The sequence below is a fragment of the Bufo gargarizans genome, chromosome 5 (assembly GCF_014858855.1).
Source record: "Bufo gargarizans isolate SCDJY-AF-19 chromosome 5, ASM1485885v1, whole genome shotgun sequence".
Classification (NCBI taxonomy): domain Eukaryota; kingdom Metazoa; phylum Chordata; class Amphibia; order Anura; family Bufonidae; genus Bufo; species Bufo gargarizans.
In genome coordinates, this window is record NC_058084.1 from 478,758,611 (window position 1) to 478,781,988 (window position 23,378).

The 23,378-nt window shown below is 48.1% G+C and overlaps 1 protein-coding gene across 1 annotated transcript in view; it reads right to left on the minus strand.

Moving 5' to 3' along the window:
* Nucleotides 1-23,378, minus strand: part of LOC122939265 (serum paraoxonase/arylesterase 2-like) — a 43,897-nt gene that overhangs the window by 4,284 nt on the left and 16,235 nt on the right. The window contains exons 2-7 of the mRNA XM_044295326.1: nucleotides 22,933-23,003; nucleotides 22,118-22,173; nucleotides 20,098-20,266; nucleotides 18,516-18,642; nucleotides 15,841-16,041; nucleotides 2,422-2,503 (exon numbers count right to left, since the gene is read on the minus strand). Coding sequence (XP_044151261.1) covers nucleotides 2,422-2,503; nucleotides 15,841-16,041; nucleotides 18,516-18,642; nucleotides 20,098-20,266; nucleotides 22,118-22,173; nucleotides 22,933-23,003 — 706 coding nt within the window. The remainder of the gene's footprint in view (nucleotides 1-2,421; nucleotides 2,504-15,840; nucleotides 16,042-18,515; nucleotides 18,643-20,097; nucleotides 20,267-22,117; nucleotides 22,174-22,932; nucleotides 23,004-23,378) is intronic.

Here is a 23,378-nt window from a genome sequence, read left to right on the forward strand (position 1 = left end):
ATGACAGAGAATGTGCTCAGGCGGACGGGGATATAAACCATTGTTTTTGGTCTTGCTCATCTGTCCAGAGAAGACCATTACCCTAAATCCATTGACATTGAGGAATCTTTGGTTGATGCAAAAAACAACGTTAGACCAGCACCTCCAAGCAATATGTAATAAAGTACAGGTGCACCCCCGGCTGCAAAGCAGAAGCAAACACACACTGTATGCAGCAGCACACCGCTCCGTGCGCGAAGATACTGCAAACACTGGAAACAAGGATAAGACTGAATAGCATCACTGCTGTAGTTACTGTATGGTAGGCTACCACGGCTGCAACACAAAAGCAAACAAACACTGTGTGCACAAAGTATGGTAAATATAGCAGTGATGCAATTCAGATTCATCCATGTTTCCAGTGCTTGCAGTGTCTTTGGGCATGGAGTGGTGTGCTGCTGCATACAGTGTTTGTTTGCTTCTGCATTGCAGCCATAGTAGCATGCACCTGTACTTTACATCATATAGTTTGGAGGTGCTGGTCTAACTTTGTTTTTTGCATTGTACATTTTGGGGATTGGCTGCCTCCATTTGGACCGTCCACTCCGGCCCAGCTGCCCAGGGCTTCTAATCAGAGTACACTACAGCTGGATCCTACATTGCCCTGAAATTTTGTAGGCTTAGGCCTCCTTCACACGACCGTATGGCTTTTTCAGTATTTTGCGGTCCGCAAAAAATATGGATGACATCCGTGTGCATTCAGTTTTTTGCGGAACGGAACATCTGTCCCTTAATAGAACTGTACTATCCTTGTCTGTAATGCGGACAATAATAGGACATGTTCTATCTTTGAACGGAATAGAAATACGGAAACGGAAGGCATATGGAACACCTTCCTTTTTTTTTGCGGATCCATTAATATGAATGGTTCCGTATACGGTACGTATACGGAATGTAAACGGGAAAAAAAAAACGTTTGTGTGCAGCAGGCCTTAGGCCTCCTGGACATGAACGTGTGCGCCCTGTGGCCGTGCTGCGGCCCGCAAATTGTGGGCCGCAATGCACGAACACCGACCGTGGGGCAGCCGCAGCGGCTCGTGGACCCACTCCCTTTAATGGGTCCGTGATCCTCCCGTTCCGCAAAAAGATAGGACATGTTCTATCTTTTTGCGGAACAGAAGTACGGGACAAAACCCCATGGAAGCACTCTGTAGTGCTTCCGTAGGGTTCTGTTCCGTGCTTCCGTTCCGCACCATTCCGCATCTCCGGATTTGCGGACCCATTGAAGTGAATGGGTCCGCATCTGTGATGCGGAATGCCCACGGAACGGCACCCGTGTATTGCGGACCGCATATATATATATATATATATATATACGGCAACAGGACACCTACGGTCGTGTGCAGGAGGCCTTAGGCTCAGGAAAGGCAAGTCTGTTAGTGTAGGTCCCATCTGTTGGAAGCCACCTGGAGGCTGGTAAATGGGGTCTCACACATTTTTGATTAAAATGTGCACAAAGATCTTGTGAGTTTCCTATAGTCAGTAGAGCAGTGATGCAGTTCTAAATTACGTATCTATGTTTCTAGTGTTGGCACGTGTCTTTGAGCATGTGAGTGGGGAATCTTTGGTTGGGTGGACCCATCAGAATACAGTTGCACTAGGGGGAGAAGAAGTCTACATAATGTGGCGGCCATGGTCTTAAAGGCCATTTTGCATTTTTGGATGCAGCCCCAACCCCTTCCCAAGACATTATTCTTGGAGACTCTAACTCCAACTGGAAGACCCAGTACAATGTTTCTATTAAGTTTGAGAAAGCTTTATTCAAATATTGCCACATAGAATACAAGATAAGACAACACCTCAGCCCGACCACATGGTATTTGGAGAGAGAATGGACAGGAGACCGCCCTGTGTAGGTGTGTAAGTTCTTGATTAGTGTCGTTCTTTCCTGGGGTTGGTGATGGGGCCTATTGGCACTATGTCTTAGGGTTCCGGTATAACTTGAACCTTGAAGCTGACCAGACACATTAGACACGTATTCGCCAAACCCAACAATGTCAACAGGATTGGACAACTTATGTGTGTGGAGGCCTCCTGACTTTAGTTTCTACCAATGTTGGAGAAGATAAAGATTGGGCAGGTTGGGTTTCATCTGCCCGGTCCTTCTGTGCTTGGGGAGATAATTCAAGAACAAAGGTGTCTGACAGCAATTTACTCCCTTCTTGGGGAGGGTCAAGAGAGAAAGATTTCAGCCGAGTGTTTGGCTGACTGCTATCTAATGTGCATGGATGGTCTTAGAAGGAAGAAGATGGGTTAATGGTGACATGACTGGTTTGGTGCCTACATAGATACAAGTGGTCAGCTTTGAGGTCGGCATCTCCAGAACATTTGTAGATGGTGGAATTAGAAATAAGACCTTCATGCACTTATACTCCATATTACCTTTACTGGAGACAGAGACCAGTTGCCATGTTTCTCTAACACGTTCACTGTGTGACCAGTCAGATCAGAGACATAGATGAACCTACAAGAAGACAAATATTGCTTTCACGTATCTGCTGGCATCACATACCTGCCGCCTCCCCTGTAAATGAACTCACATTGGGTATTGCGCATTGGTCCTACTGTAATTAATAGACCGTGCACACAATACTCGCCTGGTATTGTACTGCAAACCACCCAGTGAGCGCATCTCAAAGCTGGCGTCAGACATAACATTAGTACGTCCGGTGACAGGGAACCCATGCAGTTTGTTTTACTTCATAGCAAGCCCTCCTGACTACACAGCCAGATTGGCTACGTAGTCTGGACCTCCCCCCTGTAACAGCAGCCTGGCTGCATACCCTGCAGAATCTATATATATAAAGAACAACATATACAGTGGGATGCGAAAGTTTGGGCAACCTTGTTAATCGTCATGATTTTCCTGTATAAATCGTTGGTAGTTACGATTAAAAATGTCAGTTAAATATATCATATAGGAGACACACACAGTGATATTTGAGAAGTGAAATGAAGTTTATTGGATTTACAGAAAGTGTGCTATAATTGTTTAAACAAAATTAGGCAGGTGCATAAATTTGGGCACCACAAAAAAGAAATGAAATCAATATTTAGTAGATCCTCCTTTTGCAGAAATTACAGCCTCTAAACGCTTCCTGTAGGTTCCAATGAGAGTCTGGATTCTGGTTGAAGGTATTTTGGACCATTCCTCTTTACAAAACATCTTTAGTTCATTCAGGTTTGATGGCTTCCGAGCAGGAACAGCTCTCTTTAAGTCACACCACAGATTTTCAATTCTATTCAGGTCTGGGGACTGAGATGGCCATTCCAGAACGTTGTACTTGTTCCTCTGCATAAATGCCTTAGTGGATTTTGAGCAGTGTTTAGGGTCGTTGTCTTGTTGAAAGATCCAGCCCCGGTGCAGCTTCAGCTTTGTCACTGATTCCTGGACATTGGTCTCCAGAATCTGCTGATACTGAGGGGAATCCATGCGTCCCTCAACTTTGACAAGATTCCCAGTCCCTGCACTGGCCACACAGCCCCACAGCATGATGGAACCACCACCATATTTTGCTGTAGGTAGCAGGTGTTTTTCTTGGAATGCTGTGTTCTTTTTCCCCCATGCATAAAGCCCCTTGTTATGGCCAAATAACTCAATTTTAGTTTCATCAGTCCACAGCACCTTATTCCAAAATGAAGCTGGCTTGTCCAAATGTGCTTTAGCCCACCTCAAGCGGCACTTTTCGTGCTGTGGGCGGAGAAAAGGCTTCCTCTGCATCACTCTCGCATACAGCATCTCCTTGTGTAAAGTGCGCCGAATGGTTGAACGATGCACAGTGACTCCATCTGCAGCAAGATGATGTTGTAGGTCTTTGGTGCTGGTCTGTGGGTTGACTCTGACTGTTCTCACCATTCGTCGCTTCTGTCTATCCGAGATTTTTCTTGGTCTGCCACTTCGAGCCTTAACTTGAACTGAGCCTGTGGTCTTCCATTTCCTCAATATGTTCCTAACTGTGGAAACAGACGGCGGAAATCTCTGAGACAGCTTTCTGCATCCTTCCCCTAAACCATGATGGTGAACAATCTTTGTCTTCAGGTCATTTGAGAGTTGTTTTGAGACCCCCATGTTGCTACTCGTCAGAGAAAATTAAAAGAGGAGGGAAACTTACAATTGACCCCCTTAAATACTCTTTCTCATAATTGGATTCACCTGTGTATGTGGGTCAGGGGTCACTGAGCTTACCAAGCCAATCTGAGTTCCAATAATTAGTCCTAAAGGTTTTGGAATCAATAAGACGACAACGGTGCCCAAATTTATGCACCTGCCTGATTGTGTTTAAACAATTATAGCACTTTCTGTAAATCCAATAAACTTCATTTCACTTCTCAGATATCACTGTGTGTGTCTCCTATATGATATATTTACCTGACATTTTATATCGTAACAACCAACGATTTATACAGGAAAATCATGACGATTAACAAGGTTGCCCAAACTTTCGCATCCCACTGTATATGTATGTATGTATGTTCCGCGATCACTCAAAAACGCAACCATCGATTTCAACAAAACTTGGTATACACATCCCTTGCTACCTGGAAAGAAATCTTGTGGGGGTCACAGCTCTGTAGGACGTACCGTTCCTGAGATATTCCCAAAAAATGACCTGCATTAGCCAATACAAGTCTTTCTCTTCATATCCCAACTGCCATGCACACGGTCACATGTCCCTTATCAGCCAATAGAAGCTTGCAGGCCCTTAGTCTCCACATACACACAGTTTTACTCCAGGTTTCCATAATAACCTAGCCATTTTTCTTCACTGCTGTAGGTAAACTTTAGGCTAGGGCTACATGACGACATGTGTCACGCGACAATAAGTCTCACGACATACAGGCCACAACTACACTGCGACATTGATGTCGCATGACAATTTTTATAACGATAGTCTATAGTCTTGCACTGCGACATGCTGCGACTGTGACGCGCGACACATGTCGTCGTGTAGCCCTAGCCTTAAAGGGGCAGGGCGCTGTGGAGGTCACTGTTAAGGGGGCAGGGGCCACTATTAAAAGGGCAGCTGCTGTGGAGCTCACTGTTGAAGGGGCGGGCACTGTGGAGGTCACTGTTAAGGGGGCAGGCCGCTGTGGAGGTCACTGTTAAAGGGGCGGGCACTGCAGAGGTTACTGTTAAGGGGGCAGGGGCCACTATTAAAAGGGCAGCTGCTGTATAGCTCACTGTTAAAGGGGTTTTCACTGTGGATGTTACTGTTAGGGGGCAGGCCGCAGTGGGGGTCACTGTTAAAAGGGCGGGAACTGCGGAGGTCACTGTTAAGGGTGCGGACCCCTGAGGGATGGGCTGCTGTCGAGATCCCATTTTAAGGAGGCGGGGCACTGTGGGGGGGGGGGCAGTGTTAAGGGGGGGGCAGTGGAGTTAATTGTTAAGGGGGCGGAGTGCTGTAGCGGTCACTGTTATGGGGGATACTGTCTATGTTTTAACGACACACACAAACATTAAATGAAATAGATGAAATATACCCGTGCGAAGCCGGGTCCTTCTGCTAGTCCCCTATACTAAAGTACACATCCAGACTGCTGTTATAGGGGGCGCCCCAGACTGCACATCCAGACTGCTGTTATAGAGGGCGCTCCAGACTACACATCTAGACTGCTGTTATAGGGGGGCGCTCCAGACTACACATCTAGACTGCTGTTATAGGGGGGCGCTCCAGACTACACATCCAGACTGCTGTTATAGAGGGCGCTCCAGACTACACATCCAGACTGCTGTTATAGAGGGCGCTCCAGACTACACATCCAGACTGCTGTTATAGGGGGCACTCCAGACTACACATCCAGACTGCTGTTATAGAGGGCGCTCCAGACTACACATCCAGACTGCTGTTATAGGGGGCACTCCAGACTACACATCCAGACTGCTGTTATAGGGGGCGCTCCAGACTACACATCCAGACTGCTGTTATAGAGGGCGCTCCAGACTACACATCTAGACTGCTGTTATAGGGGGGCGCTCCAGACTACACATCCAGACTGCTGTTATAGGGGGCGCCCCAGACTACACATCCAGACTGCTGTTATAGGGGGGCGCTCCAGACTACACATCCAGACTGCTGTTATAGGGGGCGCTCCAGACTACACATCCAGACTGCTGTTATAGGGGGCGCTCCAGACTACACATCCAGACTGCTGTTATAGGGGGCGCTCCAGACTACACATCCAGACTGCTGTTATAGGGGGCGCTCCAGATTACACATCCAGACTGCTGTTATAGGGGGCGCTCCAGATTACACATGCAGACTGCTGTTATATGGGGCGCTCCAGACTACACATGCAGACTGCTGTTCTAGGGGGTGCTCCAGACTACACAGCCAGACTTCTGTTATAGAGGGCGCTCCAGACTACACATCTAGACTGCTGTTATAGGGGGCGCTCCAGACTACACATCCAGACTGCTGTTATAGGGGGCGCCCCAGACTACACATCCAGACTGCTGTTATAGGGGGCGCCCCAGACTACACATCCAGACTGCTGTTATAGGGGGCGCTCCAGACTACACATCCAGACTGCTGTTATAGGGGGCGCCCCAGACTACACATCCAGACTGCTGTTATAGGGGGCGCTCCAGACTACACATCCAGACTGCTGTTATAGGGGGCGCCCCAGACTACACATCCAGACTGCTGTTATAGGGGGCGCTCCAGACTACACATCCAGACTGCTGTTATAGGGGGCGCTCCAGACTACACATCCAGACTGCTGTTATAATGGGCGCTCCAGACTACACATCCAGACTGCTGTTATAGGGGGCGCCCCAGACTACACATCCAGACTGCTGTTATAGGGGGCGCTCCAGACTACACATCCAGACTGCTGTTATAGGGGGTGGTCCAGACTACACATCTAGACTGCTGTTATAGGGGGCGCTCCAGACTACACATCCAGACTGCTGTTATAGGGGGCGCCCCAGACTACACATCCAGACTGCTGTTATAGGGGGCGCTCCAGACTACACATCCAGACTGCTGTTATAGGGGGCGCTCCAGACTACACATCCAGACTGCTGTTATAGGGGGCGCTCCAGATTACACATGCAGACTGCTGTTATAGGGGGCGCTCCAGACTACACATGCAGACTGCTGTTCTAGGGGGTGCTCCAGACTACTCAGCCAGACTTCTGTTATAGGGGGCGCTCCTGACTGCTGTTATAGGGGGCGCTCCAGACTACACATCCAGACTGCTGTTCTAGGGGGTGCTCCAGACTACACAGCCAGACTTCTGTTCTAGGGGGTGGTCCAGACTACACAGCCAGACTGCTGTTATAGGGGGTGCTCCAGACTACACATCTAGACTGCTGTTCTAGGGGGCGCTCCAGACTACACATCTAGACTGCTGTTATAGGGGGGCGCTCCAGACTACACATCCAGACTGCTGTTATAGGGGGCACTCCAGACTACACATCCAGACTGCTGTTATAGGGGGCGCTCCAGACTACACATCCAGACTGCTGTTATAGAGGGCGCTCCAGACTACACATCTAGACTGCTGTTATAGGGGGGCGCTCCAGACTACACATCCAGACTGCTGTTATAGGGGGCGCCCCAGACTACACATCCAGACTGCTGTTATAGGGGGGCGCTCCAGACTACACATCCAGACTGCTGTTATAGGGGGCGCTCCAGACTACACATCCAGACTGCTGTTATAGGGGGCGCTCCAGACTACACATCCAGACTGCTGTTATAGGGGGCGCTCCAGACTACACATCCAGACTGCTGTTATAGGGGGCGCTCCAGATTACACATCCAGACTGCTGTTATAGGGGGCGCTCCAGATTACACATGCAGACTGCTGTTATATGGGGCGCTCCAGACTACACATGCAGACTGCTGTTCTAGGGGGTGCTCCAGACTACACAGCCAGACTTCTGTTATAGAGGGCGCTCCAGACTACACATCTAGACTGCTGTTATAGGGGGCGCTCCAGACTACACATCCAGACTGCTGTTATAGGGGGCGCCCCAGACTACACATCCAGACTGCTGTTATAGGGGGCGCCCCAGACTACACATCCAGACTGCTGTTATAGGGGGCGCTCCAGACTACACATCCAGACTGCTGTTATAGGGGGCGCCCCAGACTACACATCCAGACTGCTGTTATAGGGGGCGCTCCAGACTACACATCCAGACTGCTGTTATAGGGGGCGCCCCAGACTACACATCCAGACTGCTGTTATAGGGGGCGCTCCAGACTACACATCCAGACTGCTGTTATAGGGGGCGCTCCAGACTACACATCCAGACTGCTGTTATAATGGGCGCTCCAGACTACACATCCAGACTGCTGTTATAGGGGGCGCCCCAGACTACACATCCAGACTGCTGTTATAGGGGGCGCTCCAGACTACACATCCAGACTGCTGTTATAGGGGGTGGTCCAGACTACACATCTAGACTGCTGTTATAGGGGGCGCTCCAGACTACACATCCAGACTGCTGTTATAGGGGGCGCCCCAGACTACACATCCAGACTGCTGTTATAGGGGGCGCTCCAGACTACACATCCAGACTGCTGTTATAGGGGGCGCTCCAGACTACACATCCAGACTGCTGTTATAGGGGGCGCTCCAGATTACACATGCAGACTGCTGTTATAGGGGGCGCTCCAGACTACACATGCAGACTGCTGTTCTAGGGGGTGCTCCAGACTACTCAGCCAGACTTCTGTTATAGGGGGCGCTCCTGACTGCTGTTATAGGGGGCGCTCCAGACTACACATCCAGACTGCTGTTCTAGGGGGTGCTCCAGACTACACAGCCAGACTTCTGTTCTAGGGGGTGGTCCAGACTACACAGCCAGACTGCTGTTATAGGGGGTGCTCCAGACTACACATCTAGACTGCTGTTCTAGGGGGTGCTCCAGACTACACAGCCAGACTTCTGTTCTAGGGGGTGGTCCAGACTACACAGCCAGACTGCTGTTATAGGGGGCGCTCCAGACTACACAACCAGACTGCTGTTATAGGGGGCGCTCCAGACTACACATCCAAACTGCTGTATAGGTGTCACAACCAGACAGCTGAGAAGCTCTGACAGAGGCCTTTCAGAACCTCCTCCTTGAGTTTCTGTGTTGTGGTATTCAGCTCCTCCTCTCGTTAGCCTCTCTCAGCTGTCATGTGTTGGACTAATTGCTTCCCTTTAAATTCTTCCCCAGAAGGCTTTTCTGGGCGGCTTATACTACTTCCTGGAGTGTGTGTGCACGCTGACTCTGTCCTCCTGTTTGCTTCAAAGCTAAGTGTTGTACCTTTATCTGTTATTTTCTGTTTGCTGGATCCCAGGTGACCCTGACTCCCTCCGTATCTTGTGTAGGGAGCCGGTGGTTGTGTCCCCTCACTATTGTAGGGTGCTCAGGGCTTTATAGTCAAGGTTCGTGGATATGCAAACCTCCACCATTCGGATCTTTGCATAGGCTGAGCAGCCAGGGAAAGTGCCAGGTCTTCTGCAGGGGTCTCCCTTTTGTTCCTTAGTTTTTGGATCCAGCGAGTCGTTTATACATGTTGCTTTGCCTTGTTTCCTGTACACCGTCCGTGACATTATAAGCCGCCATAACCGTCTCAAGCATGGATCCGGTTTCACTTTTGGCTGAACGCTTCCAGGGTCTTTCATTGGAGGTAGCTTATCTCCGTAAGACTTTTTCTCAGCTTCAAGTGACCGGTTCAGCTTGCGTTCATGGAGTTTGTTCTGAGCCTAAGATCTCGCTCCCGGATACGTTCTCCGGGGGTAGTGAGAATTTTGTGCGTTTTAGAGAGGCTTGCAAACTCCATTTTCGCCTTCTTCCCCACTCCTCTGGTGATGAGGAACGGAGGGTGGGGATCATTATATCGCTGCTCAGAGGTAACGCTCAGTCCTGGGCCTTTTCGCTGCCGGAGGGGGCACGGCCTCTCCGTTCAGTGGATGAATTCTTTTTAGCCCTGGGTCAGATATATGATGATCCGGATCGTATTGCTCTGGCTGAGTCTAAACTACGTCTATTATGCCAGGGTAAACAATCCGCAGAAATATACTGCTCAGAATTTCGGAGATGGGCAGTTGATACTGGTTGGAATGATGCTGCGCTCCAAAGTCAATTTTGCCATGGTCTTTCAGAGGGATTGAAAGATGCATTTGCCTTTCATGAGAGGCCTATTTCTTTGGACTCTGCTATGTCTCAGGCCGTTCGTATTGACAGGCATCTTAGAGAGAGAGGAGAGATGTCCCCTTCCTGTCATACTCAGTCCCAGGACAGTGCAGCGGTCCCGTTCTGTGCGCAGGGGTCTCAGTCGCCGTCACCCCCTTCTGAGCAGGAGCCCATGCAGCTGGGGTTGATTGCTTCTGACAATAGAAGATTCAGCTCGCATGGGAGGGTTTGTTTTTGTTGTGGAGGTATAAATCATTTGGCAAATATTTGTCCCTCTAGGAGATTCAGGCAGTTTTCTGGGAGTAATAAAGAAACAAACAGGAAAAAATCTTTTAAAAATGTTCCGTCTGTTACTATTGGCAGGGTTGAGGCGGAAATTGAAGGTTTTCCATTTGCTTGTAGTTCCCATTTTGTCCTGCCGGCTAGGGTGGCGCTACAGAGCAAGAACATTTTTTGTGAGATTTTTGTGGATAGTGGAGCAGCGGTTAATCTCATTGATAATCAATTTGCGATAACTCATGGTTTCCAGGTGCGCACTTTGGGAAAGGATATTCCTGTTTTTGCTATCGATTCCGCTCCACTTTCTCAAAAATCATTAAAGGGCATAGTTCACAATATCCGTTTAATTGTGAGTGATGCTCATGTTGAGGATGTGTCATGTTTCGTCCTTAGCGGTTTACCCACCCCTCTGGTGTTGGGTCTGCCCTGGCTCACTAAGCATAACCCCACCATTGATTGGCAAGCGAGGCAAATAAATGGTTGGAGTGACTTTTGCAGAGAGATTTGCCTCATGACATCTGTTTCTGAGGTTGCTACTAAGACTGTACCATCTTTTCTCTCTGAATTTTCGGATGTCTTCTCTGAGAGTGGAGTTCAGGATTTGCCCCCGCACAGGGAGTACGATTGCCCTATTAATCTCATCCCAGACGCCAAGCTGCCTAAATCTCGTTTATACAATCTTTCTCAACCTGAGAGGATCGCTATGCGTACTTATATCTCTGAGAGTCTGAGAAAGGGACACATACGACCCTCAAAGTCACCTGTTGCCGCTGGTTTTTTCTTTGTTAAGAAAAAAGATGGTTCTTTAAGACCTTGTCTGGATTTCAGGGAGCTGAACAGTATCACTATTCGTGACCCTTATCCGCTTCCTCTGATCCCGGACCTATTTAACCAGGTTGTTGGGGCTAAAGTCTTTTCCAAATTAGATTTAAGAGGGGCATACAACCTGGTCAGGGTCAGAAAAGGGGACGAATGGAAGACGGCCTTCAATACCCTTCAATGGCCCTCATTTTCAATGAGGGCCATTTTGAAAATTTGGTTATGCCTTTTGGTTTGATGAATGCCCCAGCCGTTTTTCAGCATTTCGTGAACAGCATTTTTTATCATTTGATGGGAAAATTTGTATTGGTGTATTTGGATGACATTTTGATTTTTTCTCCCGATTTCAAAACTCATAAGGAACATTTACGTCAGGTCTTGCTCATTCTGCGGGAGAATAAATTATATGCGAAACTGGAAAAATGTGTGTTTGCGGTTCCAGAAATTCAATTTCTGGGGTTTCTTCTCTCCGCTTCTGGTTTTCGCATGGACCACGAGAAGGTCCGCGCTGTGCTTGAGTGGGAGCTTCCTGAGAATCAAAAGGCGCTGATGCGTTTTTTGGGCTTTGCCAATTATTACAGGAAGTTCATTTTGAATTATTCTTCTATTGTTAAACCACTCACTGATATGACCAGAAAGGGGGTAGATTTTTCTTCTTGGTCAGTAGAGGCGCGTAAGGCTTTTTCTGATATCAAGGAGAGTTTTGCTTCCGCTCCCATCTTGGTGCAACCTGATGTTTCTTTACCCTTCATAGTTGAGGTTGATGCTTCTGAGGTGGGTGTGGGGGCGGTCTTGTCTCAGGGTTCCTCTCCTGCCAATTGGCGACCGTGTGCCTTTTTCTCAAGAAAACTCTCCTCCGCAGAGAGAAATTACGATGTGGGAGATAGGGAATTGTTGGCCATCAAGTTGGCTTTTGAGGAATGGCGCCATTGGCTAGAGGGAGCCAGACACCCTATTACCGTATTTACTGACCATAAAAATCTGGCCTACTTGGAGTCAGCCAAGCGTCTGAACCCGAGACAGGCCAGATGGTCGTTGTTCTTTTCTAGGTTTAATTTTGTTGTCACGTTCCGCCCTGGAGTTAAGAATGTGAAGGCAGATGCCCTGTCACGTTGTTTTCCGGGAGGCGGGAATTTTGAAGACCCGGGTCCCATTTTGGCTGAAGGTGTGGTGGTCTCTGCTCTTTTTCCTGAATTGGAGGCAGAGGTGCAGGCAGCCCAGTCAGAGGCTCCTGATCTTTGTCCTCCTGGGAGGTTGTTTGTGCCTCTCGCTTTAAGACACAAGATTTTTAAAGAACACCACGATACGGTCCTTGCTGGGCACCCGGGGGTAAGAGCCACACTGGATCTCATCGCTCGGAGATTCTGGTGGCCTGCGCTTCGTAAGTCGGTTAAGTGTTTTGTGGCAGCCTGCGAGACTTGCGCTCGTGCCAAAGTCCCTCATTCACGGCCATCAGGTCCTCTCCTTCCCTTACCCATTCCTTCCCGTCCTTGGACACATCTGTCCATGGACTTCATAACAGACCTGCCTTGTTCCTCGGGGAAGACTGTGATTCTGGTGGTGGTGGACCGTTTTAGCAAAATGGTGCATTTCATCCCTTTTCCTGGTTTGCCCAATGCTAAGACGCTGGCGCAGGCATTTGTTGATCACATTGTCAAATTGCACGGTATTCCTTCAGACATAGTCTCTGATAGGGGCACGCAGTTTGTTTCCAGATTCTGGAAGGCTTTCTGTTCTCGCTTGGGGGTTCGGTTGTCATTCTCTTCTGCTTTCCACCCGCAGTCGAATGGCCAGACAGAGCGCGTCAATCAGAATCTGGAGACATATCTGCGTTGTTTTGTGGCGGAGAATCAAGAGGATTGGTGTTCTTTTTTGTCCCTTGCTGAGTTTGCTTTAAATAACCGTCGTCAGGAGTCCTCTGATAAGTCACCATTTTTTGGTGCATATGGGTTTCATCCACAGTTTGGGACTTTCTCGGGAGAGGGGTCTTCTGGTTTACCTGATGAGGACAGATTCTCCTCGTCTTTGTCATCTATTTGGCAAAAGATTCAAGATAATCTAAAGAGCATGAGTGAGAGATATAAGCGTGTGGCTGATAAGAGACGTGTGCTTGGTCCGGACCTGAATGTTGGTGATCTGGTGTGGTTGTCTACCAAGAATATCAAATTGAAGGTTCCCTCCTGGAAGTTGGGTCCTAGGTTTATTGGGCCTTACAAAATCCTGTCTGTCATCAATCCTGTTGCATACCGTCTTGATCTTCCTCAGACTTGGAAGATCCATAATGTTTTTCATAAGTCCTTATTGAAACCTTATGTTCAACCCATTGTACCCTCGCCTTTGCCTCCTCCTCCGATTATGGTTGATGGGAATCTTGAATTTCAGGTCTCTAGGATTGTGGATTCTCGTCTTGTCCGCGGTTCTCTTCAGTACCTTGTTCAGTGGGAGGGGTATGGTCCTGAGGAGAGGATGTGGGTCCCAGTGACGGACATTAAGGCCTCTCGTCTCATCAGGGCTTTCCATAGGTCCCATCCTGAGAAGGTGGGTTCTGAGTGTCCGGAGTCCACTCGTAGAGGGAGGGGTACTGTCACAACCAGACAGCTGAGAAGCTCTGACAGAGGCCTTTCAGAACCTCCTCCTTGAGTTTCTGTGTTGTGGTATTCAGCTCCTCCTCTCGTTAGCCTCTCTCAGCTGTCATGTGTTGGACTAATTGCTTCCCTTTAAATTCTTCCCCAGAAGGCTTTTCTGGGCGGCTTATACTACTTCCTGGAGTGTGTGTGCACGCTGACTCTGTCCTCCTGTTTGCTTCAAAGCTAAGTGTTGTACCTTTATCTGTTATTTTCTGTTTGCTGGATCCCAGGTGACCCTGACTCCCTCCGTATCTTGTGTAGGGAGCCGGTGGTCGTGTCCCCTCACTATTGTAGGGTGCTCAGGGCTTTATAGTCAAGGTTCGTGGATATGCAAACCTCCACCATTCGGATCTTTGCATAGGCTGAGCAGCCAGGGAAAGTGCCAGGTCTTCTGCAGGGGTCTCCCTTGGTTCCTTAGTTTTTGGATCCAGCGAGTCGTTTATACATGTTGCTTTGCCTTGTTTCCTGTACACCGTCCGTGACAATAGGGGGCTTAACAGACTCCACATCCAGACTGCTGTTATAGGGGGCGCTCCAGACTACACATCCAGACTGCTGTTATCGGGGGTGCTCCAGACTACACATTCAGACTGCTGTTATAGGGGGCGCCCCAGACTACACATCCAGACTGCTGTTATCGGGGGTGCTCCAGACTACACATTCAGACTGCTGTTATAGGGGGTGCTCCAGACTACACATCCAGACTGCTGTTATAGGGGGAGCTCCAGACTACATATCCAGACTGCTGTTATAGGGGGCGCTGCAGACTACACATCCAGACAGTTGTTATAGGGGGCGCTCCAGGCTACACATCTAGACTGCTGTTATAGGGGGCGCTCCAGACTACACATCTAGACTGCTGTTATAGGGGGCGCTCCGGACTACACAACCAGACTGCTGTTAGAGGGTTCTCCGGACTACACATCTAGACTGCTGTTATAGGGGCGCTCCAGATTACACATCTAGACTGCTGTTATAGGGGGCGCTCCAGACTGCACATCCAGACTGCTGTTATAGGGGGCGCTCCAGAGTACACATCCAGACTGCTGTTATAGAGGGCGCTCCAGACTAGACATCCAGACTGCTGTTATAGGGGGCGCTCCAGACTACACATCCAGACTGCTGCTATCGGGGGCGGTCCAGACCACACATCCAGACTGCTGCTATCGGGGGCGCTCCAGACTACACATCTAGACTGCTGTTATAGGGGCGCTCCAGATTACACATCTAGACTGCTGTTATAGGGGGCGCTCCAGACTGCACATCCAGACTGCTGTTATAGGGGGCGCTCCAGACTGCACATCCAGACTGCTGTTATAGAGGGCGCTCCAGACTAGACATCCAGACTGCTGTTATAGGGGGCGCTCCAGACTACACATCCAGACTGCTGCTATCGGGGGCGGTCCAGACCACACATCCAGACTGCTGTTATAGGGGGCGCTCCATACTACACATCCAGACTGCTGTTATAGGGGGCGCTCCATACTACACATCCAGACTGCTGTTATAAGGGGCGCCCCTAGACTACACATCCAGAATGCTGTTATCGGAGGAGGTCCAGACTACACATCCAGACTGCTGTTATAGGGGGCGCTCCATACTACACATCCAGACTGCTGTTATAGGGGGCGCTCCAGACTACACATCCAGAATGCTGTTATCGGAGGAGGTCCAGACTACACATCCAGACTGCTGTTATAGGGGGCGCTCCAGAGTACACAGCCAGACTGCTGTCATAAGGGGCACACCAGACTACACATCCAGACTGCTGTCATAAGGGGCACTCCAGACTACACATCCAAACAGTTGTTATAGGGAGCGCTTCAGACTGCACATCCAGACTGCTGTTATAGGGGGCGCTCCAATAATTTTTTCCATTCTTTCATTTCAGACAAAGGATTGCATACAACAGAATGTATAATAATGAAGGGCGGATACTTTTTGTCTTTTGACATGGCAATCCCGTTGGCGCTGTAGAAATCAGTTGCAACTTCTCTGACCTCTTCCGGACTGTAATACACCACGTTTGTCAACTTTGATCCAAATAACAATTCGACTTGTTTCATGAAGTCGTCCGTGAAGTAATGATCATTAGTGACATAAAAGCTCTCAGGTCCAACAGCAACAATATCGTTTACACTGAAAGACATAAAAAACGTGTTTTTGTGTGTGCACGATCTTGTGATGTAGTCATGAGCGTCAAATCCCCTGCTTCCCTTCCCACAGCCATAAAATTACATGATAAAGTTCCGACCATCTGTGGCCCCCACTAAAAAGAACTTCCTGCATATTGTTTTATTGCAGAGTTCAATGTATGCAATTAGCTCCCCCTAATGGTGGTAATCAGAATGTAATAATTTCCTATTTCTATGCATTAGGTTTGGCACTCTGCATCAGATAAACAGCTGATCGCACAGGTTTCGTTCCAGGCACCCTGCCACAAAGGTGAGTGCAGGAGAAATGTTGTATTGCAGTCAACTGAATATCTCTCCATTAAATAAATGAATGACTGTTGTCCACCAGCATGGAAAAGCAGCTCAGAGGTCGCTCCTAAGCATGGGAACACAGCTATATATAACAGTTTGCAAATTATTTAGTTTAGTACAATAATGCATATAATTAAAGGGTCTTCTTTGCTCTGGACAATCCCTTTCTGTTTGGGCTCATGCATTTTTTTCCGCGTCTATTCACTTCAATTGGGCTGCAAAAAAAAAAGATAACTGAAATGACTCCATGTGCTTTCCGTATCCATATGGCGGTTCCGCAAAAAAAAAATAGAACATGTCCTATTATTGTCTGCATGACGGACAAGAATAGGACTGTTCTATCAGGGGCCGGCCTTTCTGCTCCGCGAAATGCGGAATACACACAGCCAGTATCCGTGTTTTGCAGATCCGCAATTTTCAGACTGCAAAACACCCAACGGTCGCGTACATGAGCCCTTAAGCCCCATTCACACGTCAGTATTCCACTTACATGTGCTGTACTTGTCCCGGTGGGACGATGCCCTGGGGGCCGCGCAAGTCCTCCTCTCTGCCGTTGGCCGTATACATAATGAGCTCTCAGCAGTAATTAACCCTGTAAGAATCAGGCACCCATGTACCCGACCAGTGACCGCACATGCCCTCCTGAATTCAGCTGCTCTGGCCCACATGTCACCTCTTAAAGGCTTCTGTTAGCTATTTGCTAATGTCAGCTGAGTGCAATCAGACATGTCCTACCTTTGTCTGTGGCTTATTTCTTGTAAAAATCATACTTTTATCATATGCAAATTTCTTCACTACCAGCAAGTTGGGCGTGTACTTGCTGGTAGCCTCCGCTTCTAGACACGCCCCATCTCCTCTTGATAGACAGGGCCAGCGAGCGCTCTCCTCCTCCCGCTGGCCCCGTCTGCTGCTGAATTCCCGCGCCTGCGCCGTAGCGTTCCTCGATCGGCGCAGGCGTACTGAGTGAAGGACGCGCGCTTGCCAGCTCCTTCCTTAGTGCGACTGCGCCGATTACGTCACACTACACCCGAAAGAGAAGACTGCCGGCATCAGCGATAATCGGCAGTCTTCTCTTCGGGGTGTAGTGTGACGTAATCGGCGCAGGCGCACTGAGGAAGGAGCTGGCAAGCGTGCGTCCTTCACTCAGTACACCTGCGCCGATCGAGGAACGTTATGGCGCAGGCGTGGGAATTTAGCAGCAGACGGGGCCAGCGGGAGGAGGAGAGCGCTTACTGGCCCTGTCTATCAAGAGGAGATGGGGCGTGTCTTGAAGCGGCAGCAAGTACACGCCCAACTTGCTGGTAGTGAAGAAATTTGACACGGACGTATGCTTGAGCCCTGGGAAAAGTTGCCCAAGAAAATCTGATCCCAGGTTATCTCGCTTTGCAGCAATCAGCTGTGATCTGTGAGGGAACCTGGCAGCAAGTGTTTAATTCTCCTGCAGCGCCACCACAGGGCAAATGAAGCATTACATAGTTCCAATAAAATAATGCAATATATGGACACCGCAGGTCCTCCAGATGCTCTCTGTAACAAGTCTCCACTCTGGCTCACAGATGAAAGTGCTGGATCGTAGACCCTCCTCTCCTAAGGCTGCTTTCCCACTAGCGTTAATATTTTCTGGTATTGAGATCCATCATAGGGTCTCAATACTGGAGAAAAACGCCTCAGTTTTGTCCCCATTCATTGTCAATGGGGACAAAATAGAACTGAACAGAACGGAGTGATCCAAAATGCATTCAGTTCCGTTTGGTTGCATTCCCAGACCGGAGAGCAAACCACAGCAAGCAGCGTTTTTCTGTCCGTGATGTGGTGCGGAGCAAGATGGACACAGTGCAAGTCAATGGGGAAGAATCCGTTTTCTCGGACACAATAAAAACTGGATCCGTCCCCTATTGACTTTCAATGGAGTTCATGACGGATCTGTCTTGGTTATGTTAAGGATAATACAACCAGATCCGTTCATAACGGATGCAGGCGGTTGTATTATCAGTAACGGAAGCGTTTTTTCTGAACCCTGCCGGATCCAGAAAAAACGCTAGTGTGAAAGTAGCCTACTCCAGTTTTCCCTAGTACAGCATTTACATTTTTTTTTTTATCTCCGTATCTCCTGGAGTCTTCCCGTACCTGTGAAGTTCAGGATGTTTAATGGTCTTCAGGTGCTCAAGAACATTTTCTTTCTTTATAAACTTGAATATCTCAATAGTCGTCTTGTGATGAGGATGATTCACCACGAAGAGGTAGACCGAGTTATCTGAAAATAGAGGGGAGACTAAGAACCCTCTAAAAACATCAGAATCTTAAAGTGTACCTGCGAGTAAAGCTGAAAATTCCGGATGGGGCTCAGCTCGTCTCAACATATCTTCTACTAGGCATCTAGAAGGCTGAGATGTAGGCTGCTATATGTAGTGTCACTGATTTACATAAAGGGATCGTGCCACCATTTAAAGGGTTTTTTGAGACTCATATACTGATCGGTGGGGGGTCTGACACCCGGGACCCCCGCCAATCAGCTGTTTGAGAAGGCACCAGCGCTCACAGTACCGCCGCGGCCGTCTCTTTGCTCACTAAGCATAGTGCTGTCCATGGTATAGTGGCCGTGCTTGGTATCACAGCCCAGCCCCATTCACTTCAGCTGTACCTAGGCTATGTGATGGATAAACGTGACATCACATGGCCTAGGCTAAGCCCTGATAAAGCCTTGGTGGTCTCGGTCTCTCAAAGAGCTGATCGGCATAGGTCCCGGGTGTCGACCCTCCACCAACTAGGGTGGTCGCACAGCAAGCCTATCTAGGGTTAGAAGCAGGGGTGCACCACCAATGAGGCCAGGTGAGGCGACTGCCTCAGGCAGCACCAGGTAGGGGCAAAAGGGGGGCAGCTGAAGGGCCATGGGCTGAAGAAAAGGGGTTAGGTTAAGAAATTGGCATTGGGAAGGGGGGAGGTGCCGTATCAGTTTTTGCCTCAGGCAGCAGAAAGGCTAGGTGCACCCCTGGTTAGAAGCTGCGACAGTCACAGGTAGAGACTTTCTGGGTTTGCAGACCAAGGACAAGGACCAGTAATTGGCAAACAATAGCAGTGAACCACCATAGGGACTGGCAGTAGTCTTAGACGTGTAGCATTAAGGAAGACAAGACAAGGTGCGGAGAGTGGTCGTCTGACAAATAGCAAAGCCGCAAGGCAACTGATCCCAGGGGAACTCAGAGGGTCCAAGCTGGGAAGAAATAAACTTGCAAATTTATTTAAAATTTGCAAATAAAGAGGTTCCTCTGATGTGCACTTGTGCTTTCTTTTCTTGTGCTTGCTCAGGAGGGCACCAACAAGCCAAAAATAAAATGGTTCATGATATAGACCTTTCCTGGGACCCCAGAATTTGCAGATTGCTGGCCATGAGCTGGAGGTAATGTAATAAGACTTGAAGTTTCACAACAAATACTTTTCTTCGCAGCGTTTATTTGCAGGATCTATGAAAGACTTGGTTGTCTTTGTAAAGGAACAGGCTTTACGCGCTCCACAACTATGAGCGCCAACTGTACAATATGAAGGCCAAACATGGAGGGAGAGAAATGCTGCCTAGCCTTGGTTCATCTCTGAACACCAACTTATGGTTATGTTTAGAATTAACCCACATGCTGCATTTACAATTCTGCAGGCTTCAGAGCTGAACTCTCTCCCAGCGCTATAGGAAAATAAATGTTCTTGTGCTTCTTACCCTTCTCGTCAATGTACGAGCTCAATCCATGAGGGTTAAACGTAGACATATCGAAGCCTTTGCTGATCGGCAGAGAGATCGGCTGGAGATCGTCATTGTTCATATCGAGCAGTAATATTTCGGCAGGCCTTTCAGGAGCAAAGCTCATGATTCCGGGATATTTCAGACCCTTGGAGAACATAGAAAGGGTTAGCATGTATGATGTAATATTTCAGTGAATTTAAGGGGTGCACCCCACGGTTTCACCTATGGCTGGCTATGCATTAATTTCATGGTGTTGTACATCTAATTAGAGGGTAGGAGGAGAGGACCCTTCCTGCAGGCACTAAAAAGTCCATCCAGTGTTAAACAGTAACAAGGAGGGAGAGGAGGGGGATGCAGCTGCAGCATCCTATGTGGAACAGTATCAGGAGGAGGGGAAAAACAGGGGGGCATCTGATTGACTTAGAGCACACGGCATGGCTCTGACATCGCACCAGGTAATATGCATGCTCCCATCCAGCAAGCTTGTTTTACAGAAGCCAGTATCCTGGTCAGTACTTTGCAGTATAAATAAATCCGTCATGTCCAGATATGCATATGTCATAACCTCCTCCTCCAGAATGATAGGACCCCCTCTATCTTAAGGGTTACCCGAGGACTGGAACTGGAGGCCTTAAAAACTGTGGACCACTGAAGACGTGACCTTTACCCTTTTACTATTTAGGCACTGTATGGCTGTATTATGTGGACCTTGGGGGGCAGGTTTACTGGGCACTGACTGGTGGTGGAATTGTGTGGGAATGTTATGAGGCACCTATATAGTAGTATTATTTGGATCTCTAATGGAAGTATTATTTGGACACTGAATTGCAGTATTTTCTGGGCATGGTGTGGAAGTATTTGGGAACAAAAAATTAGGGTAAAACATACTTCTGTATATGGTGCGGCATGGCCTTCTTTAATTCTTTCCTCCTGTTCTATAAATGTGGCATTGCGTTAGATTGCACGTGATCTCAGCTAAACTATCTCTGAAAGCAGCTCTGGATGTGACTTGAGTATACGACATGGTATAACTTAAAGAGTAGGATCAGCCCTACAAAACCCAGCATATGGCATGGTAGAGTTGATCTTGCTGATTAAAATAATACCTGTTTGTGAAAATCCATTGCGGCGTTCCCCCCAAAAAATAAAAAAAATATTTTTTTTTAATTCTTTATGCAAATGAGGCTTTCAGTGCACCGCGGGGGTGGGTCCAGCCCTGGAAAACTGGAGAGCTGAGGTGCACTGGGTGGACAGGTCCCGCCCCTTAGTGCACTGAATTACCACATCCAGTTTTCACAAGACAGGGATCATTTCATTCAGCAGGTTGAACCCTACCAGACAGTATGTCTGGGGTTGAGGGGTTGATCCTGCTCAGAGATGCTCTTTAAGATCCTGTGCTACTCAGAGTCCTTAGAAAATCCTAATTTGTGTCCTTATGTACAGTGTTTGCTGTGTTCTTAGCTCTTTGGTAATTTGCTAAATAAATGTTTAATATATGATTATTTCCCCCCCCCCCCCCCCCCAACCACAGCATGCTATACCATATGGAAAGTTCTATAGACTGTTTCTTTAAGAAGAACCCAATTCTTTGCTCCCAGGTGAAGGATTCAAGGCCTGGTGGTGCAAACTGAAGATCAGTCAATAGCCATCGTACTCACGGAGCTCGCCCCAGGTTCAGAAGTTCATGTCAATACAGAAATACAAATATTCTTGGGTATTTACGGGGATTAACTGTTCTGGCGAATGTTATAATAGAAACCAATCCCGGCAAAATGCAACAAATGAGAGGTCTCATTATGAAAAAGGCATAACCAACCGAACCTAGATAAACCGATCACAGGTTATCCAGCTGCTGGGATCGACAGCGATCAGCAGTGATCTAGGGGAGAAGAGCCCAGCAGCAAGTGTTTAATTATCCTGCAGTGACACCACAGGTAAAAAACAGGCATTGCAGTTTGGTTGGCATGAATTTGGCCAGAAGGTCCTGTGTACTTACAGAGCTGATAAAGGCCAGGCCGTTCGGAAGAACCTCTATATCTTCAGAGCCATAGTCTGCGAGAGTAATAACAGAAGGCACAGACATCAGTTATATAATATTTCACCAGCATCGAGGGTAGTACAAAGGGTTGTGAATTCCAGGGTGAGCATAAAATCCAGCATGCATGCTAATTCGGTTGGTTTTTGTGATGGAAACCATCAGCAAGTAGGTCAGCAGCAGACATTTTGTATTATTGTTGGTTCTATTTGTGGCTTCTGTAACTCAAAACATCCTAAACAAGATAACCAACACCTAATCCTAGGAAAAGGTCCCTGGTTCTAATATCTGCACCTTTAATCCAAACTCAGCAATCCCGTTAGTGTGCAGGATCATTGCACGATTATTTTAAAGGGGTTTTCCAAGTGTTTAATACTGACGAACTATCCTTAAGTCATCAATATCTGATTGGCAGGGGGCCAACACCTAGCACCCCTGCCGATCAGTCGTTTGAAGAAGACGAGGCACTCCAGCTCACCAAGCACAGCGCCGCACCTTGTATAGTGGCTGTGCTTGGTATTGCAGCTCAGATACGGATGACCTATCCTGAGGACAACCCCTTTACGCACTCACAATGCTCGATTGATAAAAATTTCAGATCCGTTAACAGCAGCTTGTGGATGCAACAACCCCTATAGATTATCAAGGTGCACAAACAATGCTCAACCCAAAGAGTTAAAGGGGGTAAATTCAGCTCTGCTACATCGGTATTGAGCGTTATATATTATTAGTGCCCCTACTTTTCACAGGCCTCTGTGTATTTTACGGATACATACCGATCCCTTTCACAAGATGGCAGTTCGGGAGATCTATGTTGTCTATCTCTCTGGAGTAGTTGAATCGATGACTATAAAAATAAGAGGGGGGGTAGCAAAATAAATTAAGTTTTCAGAAAATTTTCAAACAGGGTGTCACTCATTGTAATACTGCATATAAGACTTACCCCATTAAGTAAATTGCAGTGCTGTACGTTAGATGCCTTAAAGAGGTCGTCCCATATGGACATTTATGGCATATTGATAGAATATGTCATAAATGTCCGATGGGTGCGGGTCCCACCTCCTGTCGGCAGAACGGGTCCCTTAAAGTGAACGGAGAGCAGCCACGCCTGTACGGCCACCCTCTGTTCACCGCTATGGGCGTTCTGAAAATGGCCATAGGTGCGGGTCCCGCTTTTGTGACCTGCTTCTATCTTCAGAAAAGGGCCTCCGAAGTGAAGTAG